Source organism: Centrocercus urophasianus, unplaced genomic scaffold, assembly GCF_019232065.1.
Source record: "Centrocercus urophasianus isolate 14NV4802_14NV808 unplaced genomic scaffold, USGS_Curo_1.0 seq_73, whole genome shotgun sequence".
Lineage (NCBI taxonomy): Eukaryota > Metazoa > Chordata > Aves > Galliformes > Phasianidae > Centrocercus > Centrocercus urophasianus.
In genome coordinates, this window is record NW_024885344.1 from 7437819 (window position 1) to 7457191 (window position 19373).

At 41.6% G+C, this 19373-nt stretch overlaps 1 protein-coding gene across 2 annotated transcripts in view; it reads left to right on the forward strand.

The window, feature by feature from the left end:
- Positions 1–19373, forward strand: part of AGK (acylglycerol kinase) — a 32168-nt gene that overhangs the window by 11034 nt on the left and 1761 nt on the right. For both annotated transcript variants that reach the window (XM_042837980.1, XM_042837981.1), the window contains 10 exons: positions 669–761; positions 1713–1745; positions 4609–4703; positions 6346–6415; positions 7207–7286; positions 9273–9330; positions 11265–11412; positions 12490–12587; positions 14823–14893; positions 18563–18647. In XM_042837980.1, coding sequence (XP_042693914.1) covers positions 669–761; positions 1713–1745; positions 4609–4703; positions 6346–6415; positions 7207–7286; positions 9273–9330; positions 11265–11412; positions 12490–12587; positions 14823–14893; positions 18563–18647 — 831 coding nt within the window. The remainder of the gene's footprint in view (positions 1–668; positions 762–1712; positions 1746–4608; positions 4704–6345; positions 6416–7206; positions 7287–9272; positions 9331–11264; positions 11413–12489; positions 12588–14822; positions 14894–18562; positions 18648–19373) is intronic.

Here is a 19373-nt window from a genome sequence, read left to right on the forward strand (position 1 = left end):
CTGTTAAGTGTTAAGATGCTGTTTTTATTAATGCCTCTCTTTGATCATTGAAAACACATAGTCCCAGCTTAAGAGGAAAAAAAATCTTCTGCAAAAATTAAAAATTAATGCTTTTTAACTTCAGATATGGAATGTGATCAAAACAGAGCTAGGCCACTGCTGGGGCTGGTATGTCCTTGCAAAAAGCATTCACTTTGCAGAAAACGGTTTGCTAGTTTAGAAAGCCAGCATACTCCTTAATGCTAAACTGTTTTTAGCAGCTTTCCTAGCCTGCTGTTGGGCAGCAGCCCTTGATATAGCTGATTCCGTGCTTCAGGAGATGCACTCAATCACTTTGGCCTCTAAAGAGGCTTTTTTCTGCAAGAGTGGTTTGTTTGTGGGTTTATTTAAATGTAAAACTGTCCGCAAATTTGATTATTTCTGGATATTCTAAATCTACTAAATGAGAGCCTCATTAGGCTGTGTGTGTGTTTATTTTTTTACACTGTATTAGGCAGAGGACTGGTTTCTTAAGTCAAAGAAGTTTAAGAGAATGTTGTGTAAGAAGCATGCCGTACTGTGTACTTATGTGAAAACAACAAGTAAATAAATTGTATATGAAAAATACATATATATACACCCTAGAAATAATCACCTGATTTCTCATGTTTGAAATTCTGTTTCTTCAGACTGATTACGAAGGACAAGCAAAAAAACTGATGGAACTGATGGAAAACACAGATCTGATCATTATTGCAGGAGGAGATGGCACAGTACAAGAGGTATGGATGCAGCTTTGTCCTGGTTTGCTGAGAATTGTAGCAAGGCTGAGGGTGAGAAGACTGAGTGTATGTAATGTGGTGACAATATCACAGTAGTCATTAGTGGAGATTTGTCCATTTCCACATCTGTGTATTAAGTCACTGTTGTAATCTTATAAGGTAAGAAAACTCCACTGTTTTTTATTTGCCTAAAAGTGATGATGGGAACAAGAGTGTTCAGCATAACTGCCTTCCAGAATTTTACTCCACAATGAGAAAATTATTTGGGGAGAATTGTTTCCAACTTTTTCTTTCTGTGTAATGTAACTGTAGTGGTTTAATTTTCAGAGCTCATTCCTAGCCTGTCTGTATTTCTGAGGATGAACGTACGTTTTCTAAATGGGAATCAAATAATTTAAAATTTATATGGGAGCAATTGTAAGCATGGTATGCATTTAATAAATGTCTGTTGTCAAGACGATTAATGGCAAGAGCATACTGCCAACAGAACTAGGGAATACTCTCTTTCAAGGCAGGTTGTTTTTTACTAAAGCATTTCCTGGAATGCTAACTACTGACTTCATCAGGCAATGGCTAAATGAAATGCAGTGATTTTAAAATAAAGTGGTTGGAATCCATCTAGAAGTTTCTCCTGCCTTAAAATCAGTCATTGTTAATTGCACACTTAGCCGTGCTGTCCTTGCGTTTTGTGCAGGGCTGTCTTGGTGTATTCTGTGTTTAAACAGTTATGCTGGCATCAGTTGTGATGTCAGCACATACTCATGTGCACTCAACTCTGCTGTTTCTACCATGTTTGCATGCTGGATGTGTTTCCTTTCCTATGCAAGCAATAGTAAAAAAGAGTAGCTGCTTCTTAAATCTTTGCAAGAGATAAATATTATAATTTTTCATGGCTTTCCACTGTCACTGCAAACAGAATTCTCAGAGGTGAGCCTTTCTCATGTCTTCCAGGTCGTAACTGGGCTTCTTCGCAGAGCAGATGAGGTGAGGAAGAAAAGGTGTCTTGTGAATCCACTGTGATCTCTTGGTCCAACTTGGCTTCTGCAGATGTTGTTGCTTGCTGATACCATCTAAGTCATTGATGACTTAGATGAAGGGATTGAGTGTGCCCTGAGTAAGTTTGCAGATGACACCAAGTTGGGAGGTGGTGTCGATCTGCCTGAGGGCAGGAAGGCCCTGCAGAGGGATCTAGATAAGCTGGATCGCTGGGCCGAGGTGAATGGGATGAGGTTTAACAAGGCCAAGTGTTGGGTCCTGCACTTTGGCCACAACAACCCCATGCAGCGTTACAGGCTTGGGGATGAGTGGTTGGATGAGTGTGAAGAGGAAAGGGACCTGGGGGTGTTGGTTGATGCTCGGCTGAACATGAGCTGACAGTGTGCCCAGGTGGCCAAGAGGGTCAACGGTATCCTGGCCTGCATTAGAAACAGTGTGACCAGCAGGAGCAGGGAGGTGATCATCCCCCTCTACTCAGCACTGGTGAGGCCGCACCTCGAGTACTGTGTTCAGTTTTGGGCCCCTCACTACAAGAAAGACATTGAGGCCCTGGAACGTGTCCAGAGAAGGGCAACGAAACTGTGAGGGGTCTGGAGCACAAGTCTTATGAGAAGCAGCTGAGGGAGCTGGGATTGTTCAGTCTGGAGAAGAGGAGGCTCAGGGGAGACCTCATTGCACTGTACAACTTCCTGAAGGGAGTTTGTGGTGCAAAAGGGTCTGGCCTCTTCTCCCAGGCTAATAGTAGGACCCGAGGAAATGGCAAGAAGTTATACCAGAGGAAGTTTAGGTTGGATATTAGGAGAAACTTTTTCTCTCAAAGGGTGGTCAGGCACTGGAATGGCTGCCCAGGGAGGTGGTGGAGTCGCCGTCCCTGGCAGTGTTCAAGAGGCGCCTGGATGAGGAGCTACGAGAGATGGTTTAGTAGCTTGTGGCACTGATAGGAATGGGAGGGTGGTTGGACTAGATGATCTTGCAGGTCGTTTCCAACCTTGTGATTCTGTGATACCAAGACACTTTGCTGTGTAGTGAGTCAGCCATGCTAACGTCCTGCAATACTTCCCGTTGTTCTTCATTTCCTTTCTCTGGGAGTACAATGGCTCTCAAGCTGTATCTCTGGGGAGTTTCCGGCAGGGTTTGTTGAGAAGCCAAATGCACATCTTTCAGAGACGTACATGCTGTCTGTGTATGCTTTGTTTGGCACAAGTATTGGGCAAAAAATACAAGTTTTTCTTGTATTTGTACAGACTTGAAATTCAATTGGCTTTGCCCAAATATTGTTTTATGATTGGTTTGTATTTTTTTTTTTCACGCAGTGAGACTCGCTGTGTAGATAGCTACAGAGAACTCATTGTAACCTCCCAAGGTGGAGCCCTCCAAATGGAAACGGAAATGCGAGAGATTTTTCTTTTCAGAGAGGGAGGACGGTGTTATTGAAGAAAGGAGGGGATCGTTGTTCCCAAAACCTTCTGGCAGGAGCTGGCAAAAGCTCAACTAAATGATCCAGAGAAGATTCTGATGGTATCCTTGGCGGCTAGAATTGTATCTGTTTAGGCAGTTGCCTTGTCTGAGTGTGACAAGAGAAACTGCAGCTCTGCCAGTGTTTTTTGTGAGGTGCTAGCTGTATCCGTTCCAAGACATCAGGTGTTCTTAAATTTAGTGTTGTTATAACTGACCCCTGAGATCTCTGTAATCTAAGGATTCTGGAAGAAACATTTTGGAAGCTTTACTGGCTAGTTATTTCTTTTGTATTTTTGTCTTATCTTGATGTAGCTCATGTTGATCTGCAGTAACATAGAAAATTCTGCAACCAGCACTATTTTGGGTGGAATACTGCCTTGTGTTATTGCCACCGTGTCACTTCATGTTTTTGGCATGGAAATTCTCCTTGCCCTTCATATCACTCTGTCCTAGGAGTAGAGACCTGCAGCTCCATCCCCTCAGTTTGTGCTCTGCTTCCCTTTCATGGGTTTGTCATGCCACTGTTGTCTAGAGCCTGTGCAAGTAGTTCTAAAAACATGGGTTCTACTAGCCGAGGGAACAGAGTATGAACGCATTTGCTGTGAGCAGCCTGCCTTCTGTAAGCTGTAAAGCAAAGCTGAAGATGAGCAAAGGACGTTTGAGGTGTATTAAGACTTGCAGGTGAGACAGAGATAACAAGGGAGGGCAGGTAAGCATGAAGTGAGAGTGATGTTGGTTAGCCAGCGTGGATTTGCAGTGCTGTGGCATTGCTGGTAGCAGCGCCCAGGAGGGAGATGGTATATTGTGATATGCAGTAGTTTACACTGATTCGCTGACATGATTCAAGAAGCACAGTTTATTTTCAGGTACGGTGTAATAACTTGCTCCTCTAACAAGCCCTTTTGCTGAACTGAAAAATAATATGGTCAGTGAGTTTCAAAAATTAGACCTTCTGCTGCTTTGTGATTTGGATGCCAGAAGAATCAATTAATTTCCTTTTCTTAACTGAGAAAAGCTCTTTGCCATACAAGGTTACTCTACCAGAGTGGTATTTCTGCAGTGGTAAATGAGATTCAGAGCTTGCCCTGCATCTATCAGTATTAAGAAGGATGGTAGATTGCTGACAGAATCCATGCATTAGATAGGATCTGTGTGCCAACCTGCATGTAACAATTCTCGTAATGATTACAGAGAGCTCCTTTGCACCCAGTTGGCAGTGGTGGGTTCAGAGATTTGGGTGCCGTGTTCTGAGTCATTATGTATTACTGCCTCATTTAAGGAAGTGCCTGACTGCTTAGTGCCAGAGGGGTGACATCACACACAGCTGTGATCTCCACACAGAAAGCCTCATTCAGCTGATGCAAATGTTATTTTACTTCCCTTCTGTGTCCAGGCTGCCTTCAGTAAGATTCCTATAGGATTTATACCTCTTGGAAAGACCTGCACGTTGAGCCACACTCTCTACCCTGAGAGTGTGAACCAAGTCCAGTAAGTATTATGTGTTTCTGAAAGGTAGCTTTTGTTTGTTTCCAAGGAGCAGTGCTTCTTGTAGTTTGACACTTTCTTTTTCTACTGTGTTACATGGAAGTTGGCAGTCTCTGGACGGAGCCTGATGATTCGGTTTGATATAAGATTGTTTTGTCCACTCCTAAACCAAAATTTAGTCAATTAATCTTTCTTTTCCTCACACTTTGTTCCCTTTCAGTATTTCCTCCTATCATGCTAACAAATATATTTTTCCTTGCTACTGAAATCTGTTCGCTCTGGTTCTCCCAGTGACTAATTAGCATTCGTATTCACGGGACCCTTGCTGGTATCCCTCACACATAAAATCCACGAGCCAACTGGCATAACATCCTTCATTAACGCCACCAGAGTGCTTTGAAGCTCAGCGGGATGGACAAGGCTGCAATCAGCAGCAAAGATTAAAATAGTAATTTATATTTGAGTTCTAAAGAAGCTGTTTGAAATGAGTGATCTTTTTGTCCCCAGGTAATGAACTGTGCAGGTGATACTGCAGCATACTGGTGAAGCTGAAAGGAATTTGGTCAATAGGTTGCTGAAAGCTGAACCTGACTTAAGGATGTGGAAGTGATATTTTAAAAAGAAATACTCTGGTTCCTTTGTCACTATTAGAGCTATTCTTTGGAGTGTAGAAATTGCAGAGATATTGCAGAAAGGCATGAGCTAGGAGAAAAGAAAGACTGGGAAAGAAACAGCTTCCTTCTCTGTCTCAGTATCCTAAGCCTGATGAAGCCAAAGGCAGTTTCACTTGTTGATTCACCCACGTGACACTGAGTTGGATCTGAAAACTGTTTGGCTTGGTTGTTTTCCAGCTGAAACAGTGAAATTAAGCAGTGTGGAATTTAAATTTTACCCAACTTTGTTTAATTAGAGAGGAAAAAAAAAGAAGAGGTTTCAATGAAATACATGCTTCAAAGCCTGAGTATAGAGATTTCTTTTGGGAGCAAGAGCACTTTGGTTACAAAGTCACTAGTGCTGCCTTTTGTGACAAGAAATAAGGCAGTATCTTAGTTAATGTCCCCGACTTAATGGAGGCCAGAACAAAATGACCACTGCTAATAGTGCTAATAGCTTTAAATCGTTTAAGAACTTCAAAATATGTTAATGTACCAAGGTAATGCAGTCCCAGACATGGGTCTCGTGCTGACCCTTCCCTCCTAGATTGTTACCCTTGCCACCAATGCAACTATTTTTGGATCCTTAATACGTACCCAAAACAGCAGCTAACAGAGTTGCTGCATTGAGGTTACGCTGAGTTTGTAATCTGGTAGATTAGCTGAAGAAGGAGTAATGTCTCTGCAGAGTTTAGGCTGGGGACTTTTGCTTTTCTGGTCTTTGCTGTTTGTTAGGATGCCTTTGGGCTTTGTTAGGCTTTGTCACAGCTTGCACCCACCTGGTTTGCTTTCTGATTTCAAGGAGGAGCAGCACTTTGTCAGAATTCTTTTCTCAGGGCTGCATAGGTTTTTCTACAAGAAAAAGCCCCACAAGGATGGTAGTGGAGTCTGCTGGGGAGGGGGAAAAAAAAAAAAAAAAAAAAAAAAAAGTTTTTAAAGCTTATTCCTTCTGCCTCCCTGTTTGTTTTCCTTCTTTCCTGTTTATTTTGCAGACATATTACTAATGCTACCTTGGCCATTTTGAAGGGAGAGACAGTTCCACTTGATGTGTTGCAGATCAAGGTAAAAACATCTGCTTGTTTGGCACCCAGCATTCCTAAAGCTTTCCTATTCTTGCATTGTTCTGTTTAAATAGACTACTTTTCCTCTGTGTCGTGCTGCTATGAATTTTGGCTTATCCTATCAGCAGTCCTGTTGGCAGTCATTTCTCCACTGTATGCTATAACACAGCCTAATCTAAAATGGAGAAAATACTTGGCTGAATGGCTGAATATATTCTGGGGGAAGTTAAGAGAGTTTAGATGAATGCAAAATTTAACTAATATTTCTCTAGAAGTGGTGAGAGATAACAATAGCTGTCTCAGCTGATTTAATAAATTCATGTGTATTGCGGAATTAATAACTTTCTTTTTCAAACTGCAAGATGTGAAATGGGAAAACGTTTGGCTGTGCTCAGTGTGGTTTTTTTAGCATCTATTATTTTTCAGTTATGTTGTAGAACAGACATTTCTGCAGCAAGAACTTAGTGTTGCTGTGTGAGAACACCTTGCTCTTGGCTGACACTATCCGCAGAATGAAATGGCTATTGCTGGGTGTGCAGTCAAACTCAGTCAACCCTTTAAAAAATTCATGTTTTATATTTCTCGCTGGAAGTAAATGGAATGTGTAACACTTAAATTCAGGTTAACCTTTATGGCTGTTAGCTATTTATCATGCCTTTTCTGTGAAATTTCTCTTCTGGGATTAATCAGAATTCACGTTCTGTATAGAGATGAAATTTCTCTGCTTTCAAAAAACAAAGTTGGAAAAAAGATAAGAGAATGCAATTTTGCACTTTTTAATTTTCTTTACAGGGAGAAAAGGAACAGCCTGTGTTTGCACTGAGCAGTTTGAGGTGGGGATCTTACAGAGATGCGGGAGTTAAAGTTAGCAAGTAAGAAAACACCATTTTTGAAGCATCTTGTCTAAAAAATAACCCTCTGTTGTTGCAAAGAAGCCTTTTTTGAATGTAGACATTTGACAGGCAGAAGCACCAACTCCAGATTAAGCATTACACACGAGTGTAAAACATTTCAGGGTTTTTGTCATTTGAAATAAACATGTATTTAATGCTGACCGATTTTTAAGGTAATTGCTTTCCTCTTGCCTTTTGGTGCCCATTTCTGGACCTTTGTTCAGATAGCATCAATGGGAAAAACTCTCCCTGGAGTAAAGTCTAAGTAAAGTGACAGACCGTTGTTTTTCATCAATTGCCAATGAAAAGATGGAGATTCTGTAACTCATTTCCAACAAGGGACATCAGGTGCAGTAGAAATGCCCTTCAGCTCCTGCCAGAAATGACATGGACCGTACTGCCTGATGACGGTTTTCTGAATGCTAAACTAATAATTGTTGGGTTTTATCCAAGTGGATGTTTGACATGCCACTGTCTGTGTGTATCAAATTACTGGCATTACCTGGTGAAGGAGCAGCAGGGCCAAATCAGCTCATTCCTCAGACTGCCATAGAAGAATTACAGGGCAGGGTGCTGCTGACCACTAAGTATATATGATACGTTTTGTGAATGAGCTATCTGCAAGGAAGCAGGAGATAGCTGACCTCTGGCAACTGGCAGGTGAGTAAGTAGGTTTGAGAGGTGATGTGGGGTAGGAAAGATGCAGTAAACGGCCTGGGTGCTTGTCCTTGAGAAGCATGGGATATGCCTGGTTGCTTGTGTGGGTGCTGAGTTGGCTATGCTGCGGGCTCTCCTGCTAATTGCAACCCCAAGACTAAGGAAGTGCATTTCTCTCCTCTCTATGTTCTTATTAGGCTTCCCACCTATGCCCTATTTTATACCAAGTGTCAGCCTTTGCATCTTTTCCTGCAGCAGCTGCATTTCATAGGAGTCATGAACACCATGTGGGAGACTTGGCGGCACCTTTTGTACTTGGGGCAGTGTGAATGACTACAAACCTCATTTTTCCATGAATGTTTTTGAATGCCCAGAAAACACGCCCAGCTTAGGAAGCACTTTAGCCACAGTTGAATGGAGGCTCAGCAAGCTTGGGTTAAGGACCTGTGTACTCATTTGATCCCTGACAAACATGGAATACTAGGCTAAGTGAACTTTTAGTGTTCCAGTAAAGCTGAAAAGAGGGTACCTTCTACAAAGAGAGCTGAACTGTAAGCCACGACTCTAAAAATGTGCCTGGTTATCCCTAAGCTAAGCACTGTTCTGGTGGATGCATAGTGCTGAGTGTTACGTTTTTGAGGATTTGTTGTTTTACAGACAATTTCATGGCTTAATGGAAGTGGTGTGACTGCTGCACAGCCTAGTAGTTAATGATAGCCTTACAACTTTGGTGTTGTTGAGCTGATGGTGCTTAGTGTATGTTGTTGGCCTTTTGTGGAAGACGGTGATCAAAATTTGCACCAAGCCTACCTCAGTATAGTCATGTCTTTAGATTCTGTACTGTATTTTGTGACCGACAGGATTTTTATTTTGTAAAACATCGAGTTAGGTGTGAGAATACTTTGGGGCAAATGAATGTTTTTCCTGTTCTGATCTTTTGCTGCTGATTTTTTTTGTTTGCTTGTTTCCTCCAACTTAATTCTTCATTGCATATTGTAGAGATGCATCTCACCAACTGATAAACCACAAACCTTAAAATTAGTCCCAGCTGTGTTGCCTAACTAGGTAAAATTCTGCTACTCAGATGTCAGGCACCCTGTAGGGAAGATTGTATATTGCGTGTTGGTGATCCGTAACTCAAGAACAGAATGTCACTGCTAAGCTGCCGGTGTGTAGAAACTTGTACTATCACAAAGCTAAAGACTGTAGGAGAGCAAACAAATTTATGTGCCATAACTTCATACAAGGTTTCTCCTTCTTCCAATATCATTTGGATATCTTAAAGAGTTTTTTCTGTTCTTTTTTCAGGTACTGGTACCTGGGGCCTCTGAAAACCAAAGCAGCTCACTTTTTCAGTGCGTTAAAGGTAAAAAAAATGACTGAGGAATTGTGGGGAAGTGTGCTTGATGATTGTGTAGCTTCGAAATGAAAAGACTGACTGCTTTGTACATGTTATCTGCATTCTTTTCTGAAATTCTGGTAGAAATATAAAATGGGAGCGAAACTCCACTCATTGAAAAACGTAGCAGTTGTTAAAAATTTCTAACTTATGAAGAAATGAAGGGGAGGCAGATTACCTCTGCCTTACAAAAAATCTTTTCTAAGAATCTGTTGCTGCAAGATCACCAGAGGGAGCCAGTAACCACCTTTGGAGCTGGAGAGTAGTAGTGGTGCTGAACATAGCATTTGTCATTTTCTGTCACCTTTTCTAGACAGTATTTCTTATGATAACACCTCATTATGATTTATTCATCTGGCAGAAGTTAAATTTATAATTAGACTGCTCATGAATGTTGATAATCAGTTTTCCATGTGTAGCAAAATGAACATGAAGATTCGGAGCTTATATCTCACCTTTATCTTGCTTAAAATTGACCCTAGAAAGATGAAAATTTGCTTGAGGGGCAAGGAACTTTCAGGTGCCTTTCACTGCTCTCTGAACATACAAGGAGCCTCATGAAAAGACTGTGAGGATACCCAGAAGCTGCCATGGTAGATGAGATCGTGCAGCCAAGGAGTTAGACTGTAATGTATTCATGAAAGATCTCCCCCTGTTTTCCCATCCCCAAGAGGTTTGAGATGATGATTCTGTATGCTGATATTCTAAGGAGAAATTTGTTCTTCACCTCTCTCCAGCCCTTTTCTCACTTTTATTAAGGCCTCAGTGAGTGGCAGTGATAGCGAGTCTCACTGGTGAGTTATTCATTCTGCATTTAAAAGATCTGTTTAACCTGCTGAAGGTTAAAGAGAAATGCTCACTTTTTCAATATTAAGAGAAAAAAGTTTCTACCTGATCTCCCCCAGTTGTATTATCCATTGCTTTATGTGCCTCTTATGTTACCATTTTGTTAATTTCTATAAGAAATGGTCCCAGTCTGCTGAGTGTAATCTTTTCCAAGCTTGTCCTTGCTCCTGTGCACTGTGTCTTTGTTGATTTTGCTGCAGCTGTCCTTGGAAATGGAAATACATTTTAAAAAGAAATTGTATTATTTCATCCATAAGTCCTTGTTTTAAGTGCTTCGCAAATTAGTTTTAAAACAAAATGAGAGCAAATAAACTTTGTCTCTAGTGTCAGTGTCCGTGAGCTTTCAGGAGCTAAGGTTCTGCTGTAGCTCATCAATTTCTGGCAGTAGAATCTGAAATTTCACTGAGAATATTGTGTTATTTTATTTCCTCAGGTGCTCTATAAAGCTCAGCTGACTTGTCCTAAGACCTGCTGTGTACTCTGCAAGCACCTGACTGTACGGTCAGATCTTGATTTTTTTGAGGTGCCGAGGAGCAAAAGCCTGCAGGATTTGGGTGCCCCTTGGCTTGCACACAGCACTGTTGTCTTTTCCTCATGGCACTGGGCAACACTGTGAAGCTGAGCTGCTTCTTGAGGTTACCTTTGTGCTATGCAGAAAGCACTTGCACTTTCAAGCCTTCATGTGGACCTTCCAGTTTGGATTGTTTCCCACAGCCAGAAGCAGCTGTGTCACCTTACCACACATCTGCAGCAAGGAAAACATCCCTTTACCCTCTCCTTATAGAGGGGAAAGTACCTCACTGCTGTGTAGGGAAGAAGTAGATTAGTAGACTTGGCAATTGTGGGTACCCTTTCTCAAGCTGCAGAGATGTAATTTTATATGAAGCTAGAGGCCAAGAAGTAGAATAAGGCAGTGGTAGCTCTGAAGTAGTTCTTGTGATCACAGGGTGAATAGGCTGTAGGAATCAGCAGAATAAACAGGAGGTTCTCAACAAAAGATCCTCTGTCTTTTGTTTGTGTTGTTTTTGTTTTTTTTTTTTCCATGTAAATCCAAGGAATGGCCTCAGAAACACCAAGCTGCTCTCATGTATCTGGGACCAACTGAGAGACCTCCAGAGGAGCCAGAGGAGAAGCCATCCAGGCCTCCTTTGTATGTGAGGCTTTACAGACGGCTTCGCTTATACTGGTCACCTCCACGAAAAGGTGAGATGTGTGTGTTATGGTATAAAGTCACAGGCAGCCTTTACTTATCTAATAGTTCAGAGCTGTGGATTGTTTTACCTTTTTTTTTCTCCTTAGTTTTTTCTTCTCTCTTGTGTCTGTCCCTTTCTCTGCCTTTCCCTTTCCCTTTCTCTGCCTTTCTCTGACTTTCCAAAAAATTATTGCAATTTCAGCATTGACTTTGTCAAGATACTTAAGTGATGTTTTTCAGAAATAGAATTGAAAGTATTTGTGGCCTTTTAAGTAGAAATGCATTTGTAAAAAACTCACTGTGTTCACTGGGCTCACAGTTGCTTGCCACTGAAGTATCTCTCACTCCTTCTTCATGGGGAGAAAGGAGCATCTTTTATTTTTCTTTGTGGAAGGAAAGATTTCTGAGACAGAGCAGCAAACATTACGTAAAACAGGAGGCAGTAAAACTTGAGGCTGTGCAGAAGCCTTAAGTTTCACTTAGTACCTCACTTGGAAACCCCAAATATAAATTCCCTTCTCAGTGTTCTGTGAGCCACTCTGGAGAGGTTAGCTAGGCAGTTTTCATGTTGCAGAGTGCAGAAGAAGAGGAGTGTGCATGTGCAATACGTAACGATGCAACCTCAACTGGTGCTTCCATTCCTCCTAGAGGCTGGAAGAGGGGATTCAGATAGAGGCATGGCCTAAGTGACACTTTGGGAGAACTAAACCCTGGAGTTTTTTCCTGAGGTATATGTTACCACGGCATCCTGAACATTGGCTATCCTGGTTATTTTTTGGTAGCTGCACTAAATGTTCCTGTAATACTAGTCTAGGAAATTGGTTAATCCCTGGGCATAACAATTCACAGGGCTGCCAGATAATATGCTTGATAGTCTTTCCTGCCACTGTGTGAACACCAGTGGTTTGTGTTTTTTTTTCCTTCAGTACTTTCAAACTTTTGATGTTTGAAAGAAAGAAAGCTAGTGGTCACAGTGGGTCAAAGTGTTTTTTGTGGCTGGCATTGATTTTTTTGTACTTCTCAGCAGTGAAATGATGATCTTTTTAAGTAAATTTCCCTTAATGTTATCTTCTGTATTGGCTTCATAGAAATCCCCAAAGAGGTAGCCCCGGAGGACTGGCAAGAACTGAAGCTCTCCACCGTTGAGCTTTCCATTGCAACTCAGAACAGACAGCTTGATCTGACAGTAAGACCATCATATTTCACTGGATTCCAAATGCTCCCTGTCCACACAGTTTTCTTTTATTGCTGAACTCCCATTCTTTTGTCTTCATAAGTAAAGCAGTACCCTGTGCAAGTTGGGGCCCATAACTGAGTCTAGGAAAGGGCAAACCGGAGCTGGTGTAAAAGCTCTGAAAACTTCTATAAAACAAATGCAGTGTGATCAGGAAGAATCTGTGTAACTGGAAGGTTTCATTAATCCAGCAAAGTTTTAGCATTACTCAGGAGGAAACAAGGCATCAGAATGGATACTCCTTCCCTTCTCGACCCATGGGAGAGGGGAAATCAGATATAGAAGTTTTATCAGTGAGTGTTGGAGTGCAGCTGTGAACATGAATGTTTGCCTAGAAATATGGCTTCTTCTCTCTCTTCCATCTTGCAGAGCAAAGAATTAAGAAAAAATGGCACTAAAGAAAGGACAGGGGCTAACAGTGAATTAGAGGACAGGAAATGTGGGTGGTTGTGGAAGAGCAGAACAAGGGAGCAAGGGAACCATTTCTGTGATAGCTTTCTGTCACGTCCTGCCCATAAGGCTTATGCTCTTCATTGAGTGCCTTAATTACCCGTCTTTGGCTTATGTCTGTGTTTTGGTGCAATGTCATTGCTATGAAAGCTTTTTGGGTAGATGCCAGTCTTTAATTCTGCCGGAGAATTGTAGCACAGCGATCCCTTTCTCTACATGTCTTTCTCTTGGCTGCAGGAAACCACAGCTGCTATCCCAGACTGACAGGAGGCGATGGACTTTCTGCAGTGTGTTTCTTATGCAGAATTCGGGCTCTTTAAGAAGCTGAAAATCTTGAGTTATGTTGATAGATTATCCTTGTAGAATCAGGCATGTCCATGTAGAATCGTGCTCCCTGTGTTTTCCTTAGCCTGTACTACATAAATGTTAGTTTCTTCAACATCAGTGATTCACGATTTGTGCTGCCAGTGTCCTAGTAATGGTAGAAACAAGACTGACCCTACCAGGGTATTTTTTTCTTTACTGATTTCCTGATGTTCCTTGGACAAAATATCCCTTGTATAGATGTCCCCTGACTCAGTGACATAAAGTGAAAAAGACCTATCAGGAATTGAAAAATCTCATTGCCACAGACTACCATTTACATTCCCCCCCCCCCTCCATTTTTTTTTTTCCCCTTATGTCTTCAAGTTGTGCTTTAATACTTTTATTTAACAAAGAAGCAGCGTAGGATTCTCTCTCATTTCTCTTGCACATCCCAGAGAAATAGGTGACTTCCTATTAGGGCAGTTATACTTCTCTGTTTCTAGAACTGGATGTATCTTGATCTTACATCTTTTTTTCTACTGATAGGCGCTCCGTGTATCTGCCTTTGAATCCTCCTCTAGAAGCTGTTGTCCCTGCAGCCATCAAAGCTGAATCACAGTACTGTCAAATGGACATCAGGGCATATCTGCTAAATACTGCCAGCCAGTACTGTCTTTCTTTCTCACTCATGCCTAGGCTCTCCTGTGAAGCTGATAAAGCTATACAGGTGCAGCTCAGGCATTGACAAACTTACCTCTGCAAATACAGCAAAGCACTGAAACAAGTTATACTGCTGGATGCATTTGGTTTTACTTTTGACATTTTGATTGCATCTGTGCTAGGACTTTTGCCAGAGCAGAAATGTTTTCTTTAATTAAAAAACTAAGTATGATTTTCATCTTAATCAAAAGTTCCTTCTCGGCAAAAGCTGTAATGTCTACTTAGTTTAAAGACATGCTGCTAGTGGAAAAGTAACTAAGTAAGGAATTTAAAGGAGTGATAATGAGAGCACTTTAATTTCCAATTTATATTCGTTAAAATTCTCTTACTGTAGTGTTTGGTGGCCAAATGCAGCATTGTTATACCACTGCTTGAGGTCATGAAAGATCCACTGATCAGAAATCTCTGTGAACAGATGTCACCCAACAGTCTCTAATAAGTGTGCAAAACATAATAAGAGCCAAATATGTGAGTCATTATTTCAGTTCTTACGGTGTTTATTGAATAATCTTCAGTGAAAATTTGTTCTCTGTAATTCTTAATCTGTGTCCCTCGGGTCAAGAAAGGAGAAAAGGAAGGAAATGCATATTTTGTCTCTTCGAGTGGGACAAAGAGCTGGGTATTTTTTGTAGCATATTTAAGTACCATGAGAGTGGCATTTTGAAATGTTGACTGCTTCCTTTCTGAATCTTCTTCTTTTTTTTTGCCCAGCGCACTGAAGACTTCATGAATATTTGCATTGAAGCAGATACTGTCAGCAAAGGGCAGTTTGTGAACAGAGGGTGAGTATGGGAACACTGTAAATAGATGCCCAAATCTCTGTACAAGTCAGAACACTGATTTTGGGGGGAATATATTATGTTTCTGTCTGATTTTCTGCTGTAAAACTCTGCAGCAGAGGTCATCAGTCAGTGATGCTTCGTGGAGATTGCTTCATTCTTTAAAATTCTTATGGATTTTTCTTTTTTTGGAAATAAGTCAGATCAGTCTACCTTGAGTTCTTTCTGGCTTCTCAGTTTCCTGTACCTTTCATCTTTGTCTCCACTGGTACTGGACGATGCTACTTGGAAAACACCATCATAACCAGTGTTTTATAGGCAACCGAAAAGACTTAAGTCCAGAATCTTTTACCTCTAGCTGCTTGGTGGTTTAAGAGCCATAGAGCTGATAAGCTTGTACTAGTGATACCTAACATTTCTGAGCTCTGATAAGACATAGCTTTTAAGTGAAGGGGCTCCCTTTGCACAGTAACTCCTCAAACATATGAGATCTGAGCTTGAACAGCTTTTGGAAGATGTGAGTTTATAGAAGGACTGTAAGCAAATGTGTCATATGTGAAGCAGGGAGGCTGCAGGTATGGAGAAGCAGCACATAGAGAAAGAGTGAGCAGATATTTCTTTCATGGGTTTGGGGTGTTGTCATGTAAAGTGATTGTTTGTCTGCTCTCACCAAATATCAGTCAGAACTGCTTTTTCCAGGTCCTCCATGCTGTCCCACCAGTAAATACACTGCATCTTCAGTGTGGTTTTTATTACCAATTGGTTTTCTTACTGAATCTAAGGCTGCTCTTCCGTATGACCATTTTTTTCCTCATACCATTTTCTAGGCATAGGGCCCCCTCTAGTGAAATCAGGTGGAATACATTTTTTGAATACATTCTTCACCTGATTGTCATCACTCTAAGAATTCCTGCTTGTGTGTCTTGTTTGTGATATTAATAGCAGAAGTGGGCCCTGTATTTGAGCATCCCAAGAGCCTCAGTAGGAATCAGGATGCCACCTGCAACTGCTTTTAGGCTGTATGAGCCACGTGGACTGTGTGTGCTTTAGACTGAGATGTTTGCTTTAAAGATTACAGAAAGAAAAGGAGGAAGAGCAGTGAGGGAAGTGTGGCCTCTTAGGGGGAAATGAAGGAGACGTTGCTCCCAGAAAAAATGTGGATGGCTTTGGGTGATGTATAGTTGGAGTGTTTGTCTGTACACCCAGTGCACAGTATCCCCCATGTGAGTTGGACATGGTTCACACAGCAGTGTGTCATATTTTTTCTGACTGGATGTACACTGCTGTGCAGAAGAAGCTTCTGATGAGCAGTGACGTGCCCTGCTAGCTAGCTCCTCACAACTTGGAACTGCTGTTCAACCAAAGTTCAGAGAGCTCTGCCCAAAAGTTTGTAAGTAACAACAAAAGAGAAGGAGGAGGTGTATGTGTTGGGGAGCAATGGGAGAACCCAGTTGCTCCTACAGAGAAGAGCCTAAATAGAAATAAAACACTGCTTTTTCAAGGCAAAATCGAGGTGCTCAGAGCAGATCTCTGCAGAATGCCCCTTGGCAGTTTGGTTTGAAATCAAGCCCTTATTACAGGTTCCCTATTACCCAGCACCAATAGAGTTTGCCTTTGGAAATGTACAAAGAAGCCATTTGTTTGTTTGTTTTGTTGTTAAAGCACCTCCACCAGAATTTGGAGGAGTTGGAAAGGTTTTAGAGAAACTGCCATATCAGTATGGGTATCCAGGTGGTTTTTTTTTTTGCATCAGAGCGCTGCAGAGCAGCTGTTATTGCATCCCAGAGAAAGGAGCAGTCATCCTAGGTGTATATAAGTGCTTTCCAGCTGTGGATCAGATTTGCGTGGACAAGAGCATCGCTGCAAGAGTAGAGCTGATAGTTAAGATGGGGTGGAGAAGGAGCAGGCAAATACACAGTAGTGCATACCAGAAAGTGCTGGAGGGAAGGAAAGATGGGAAGAGTAGCATGAGTATTCCCCACCCTGATAGCCAGCTTCTATTCTTTGTGTGAAAGCATGGAGTGCTTTCAGGGGATGGGTGCAGTGACCAGCAGCAGTGTAAAGACTCTTGTTTTTATTACAGAATTTTACATTGGCTGCTTCTGGAGACAAGAACTAGATTAAACATATCTGTTATCTACAGTAGGTTTTCCTTGCCTGTATTTTTGTAGTTCAGTGTATGGAGTGAGATTTAAATGAATTTAAAATATTGCTATTGGACTTTCTTTTCTTGCTCCTGTTTTCCTTAGCTATCTTGCCTCATATAAGGAGCTGAATCAAATGATCCTTTCTGATCTTCACCAAGAGAGTGGTGAGGTGCTGGCACAGCCTGCCCAAGGAGGTTGTGAATGCCCTGTCCCTGGAGGTGTTCAAGGCAGGTTGAATAGGGCCCTGGTCAGCCCAATCTAGGATTAGATATGCAGGTTGGCAGCCCTGCATACAGCAGGGGGTTTGGAGCTTGACGATCCTTGAGGTCCTTTCCAGCCCAAGCCATTCTATGATCCTTTCATACAGGATCACTGGAAAGGCAGATGCAGCAAGTCTCCTTTGACCATTCTTTAGTTATGTGTATTGTCTCTGTTGTACTAACTTTGATCCCATAATTGCATTTATGTAGATCCTCATTTACCTCTGTGGATCAAATAATCTTGCTCACCTGAGTACAGTAAGTAGGACCTTACATGTTAAACTTTGAGCAGGTTAAACCTTACATAGGGAATCTTGCTGCTTATTTGTACAGCACTGTATAAACTGTATAATTGCATGCCATCAATGATTTATCATTTATATTGCCAGGGGGATGTTTAATTCCCTCACATTCATTCATTAATCTTTTAGCATATACATATTGGATTAGAACAAACTTTTCATAGTTAATATTGCTCCCGTCTCTCCCTGCCCCTTCCTTTGGTGTCTGAGGTTTTCTTCCTTTGTCCTTCCGTTATTCTCTCCTCTTTCAGCCTTTTATGCTCTTTGCCTGGGATTTTCTGTGGTTGTAAAAGAAACTTGCATTTCTAGGGTATGGAATATTTGGTGTATAGGGTGTTTCTGACGTGCTTTTAGGACTTGTTTTCCTGGACAAGATCAAGTTATTTAAATTACTGCTTTGTTAAGTCCTCATAATGGACAGAGTTGCTTGGGACAGCTGATGTTGTTTATCTGAGAATATCTATGTGTGATAATTGTGCTGTGCTTGAGACCGTGCAGCTCTGCTGTCCCCTTAGCTATCTGTGTGTTGCTGTCTGTCTGCACAGGTACCAGAAAGAGGGGTGGGGTGCATTCTATTTGTTGTTGTTGTTGTTAAGAGTTTATTAGGTTGCTGGTAAGTGCATGGAATTTGAGAAGGATGTCATCCACTGTGGGCATTGCATCGTTCAGCATATAAGTGAGGAGCACAAGATTGTGCTATAAGAGTATATTCAAATTTATTCAGTGAACCTCAGAGCAGAAGTTGGTTGGAGGCTGTCAGTGCATGCTGAGATGTACAGCAGAAGAGGCAATCTGTATTTTATTTTCTCACAGTTAAGCTCACAAGTATTTGTATACATATATATAACCTTCAGGTTTGTCAACTGCATAGTGATTTACAAACCCATAGCAATGTGTCAGCTCTAAAGGTAGCTGCTTCTAAAGAAACTTCTCCATAGCTTACCTCTCTTTTGATTGAAACAGAAGTCAGAAGATGCGTGATCCACATATGTGTCCTGAGGGCAGTCAGTGCATCCAAGCCAGCAGATGCATCTTGCAACTTCCAGAGGTGAGAAGTTAAGGGAATGGGGAAACTTTGTAAATTCGCTTCCTAGTTCCACATGATACTGCACATCAGGAAATCCTTACTCCAGATCTGGGAGGTTCAGTATACTGTTGATGAGACACTCTGTTCCTCAGCGCAGCATCTCGGTCTCCAGCCAGGAGACACATACAGAAATTACAACCCAAGTGGTTTGTGAACTAGAGGGGGAGTTTTGTTCAGCCATGAAATAGACAGCTCCCCAGACCTGTCATGTATACAGCACTGGAGGTTGTAAAGGATCTCTTATTCAGATGCATTGAATCACAGAATCACAGAATTGCAGGGGTTGGAAGGGACCTCCAGAGATCATAGTGTCCAACCCCCCTGCCAAAGCAGGTTCCCTACAGCAGGTAATTGAATAGTCACACCTTCACCACTGTACTGAAGATAGAATTCCTCATTTACATTTTACACTAGAAGGGATTATGCCATCGAGAAGATAAATGTCAGCATTTTCATGTAGACAAAGTAGGAAGAGGAAAGGCAATGGGGCTCTGGTCAACACAAGGAAGTGTCGCTAAACTTTGAATACAGCAGGCTGAAAAAGAAGCCAAAATTGTGTCTGCCTGAGTAGTTTAGGTTAGTCTGGTGTTACCTCTTAGAAGAGAGCTGTTGCAGCCTTGGAATGGGCTGTTTCTTGGTTGTGCAAGGGCATTTCGTCAATCTCATGGATCATTTCTATCTTTAAAA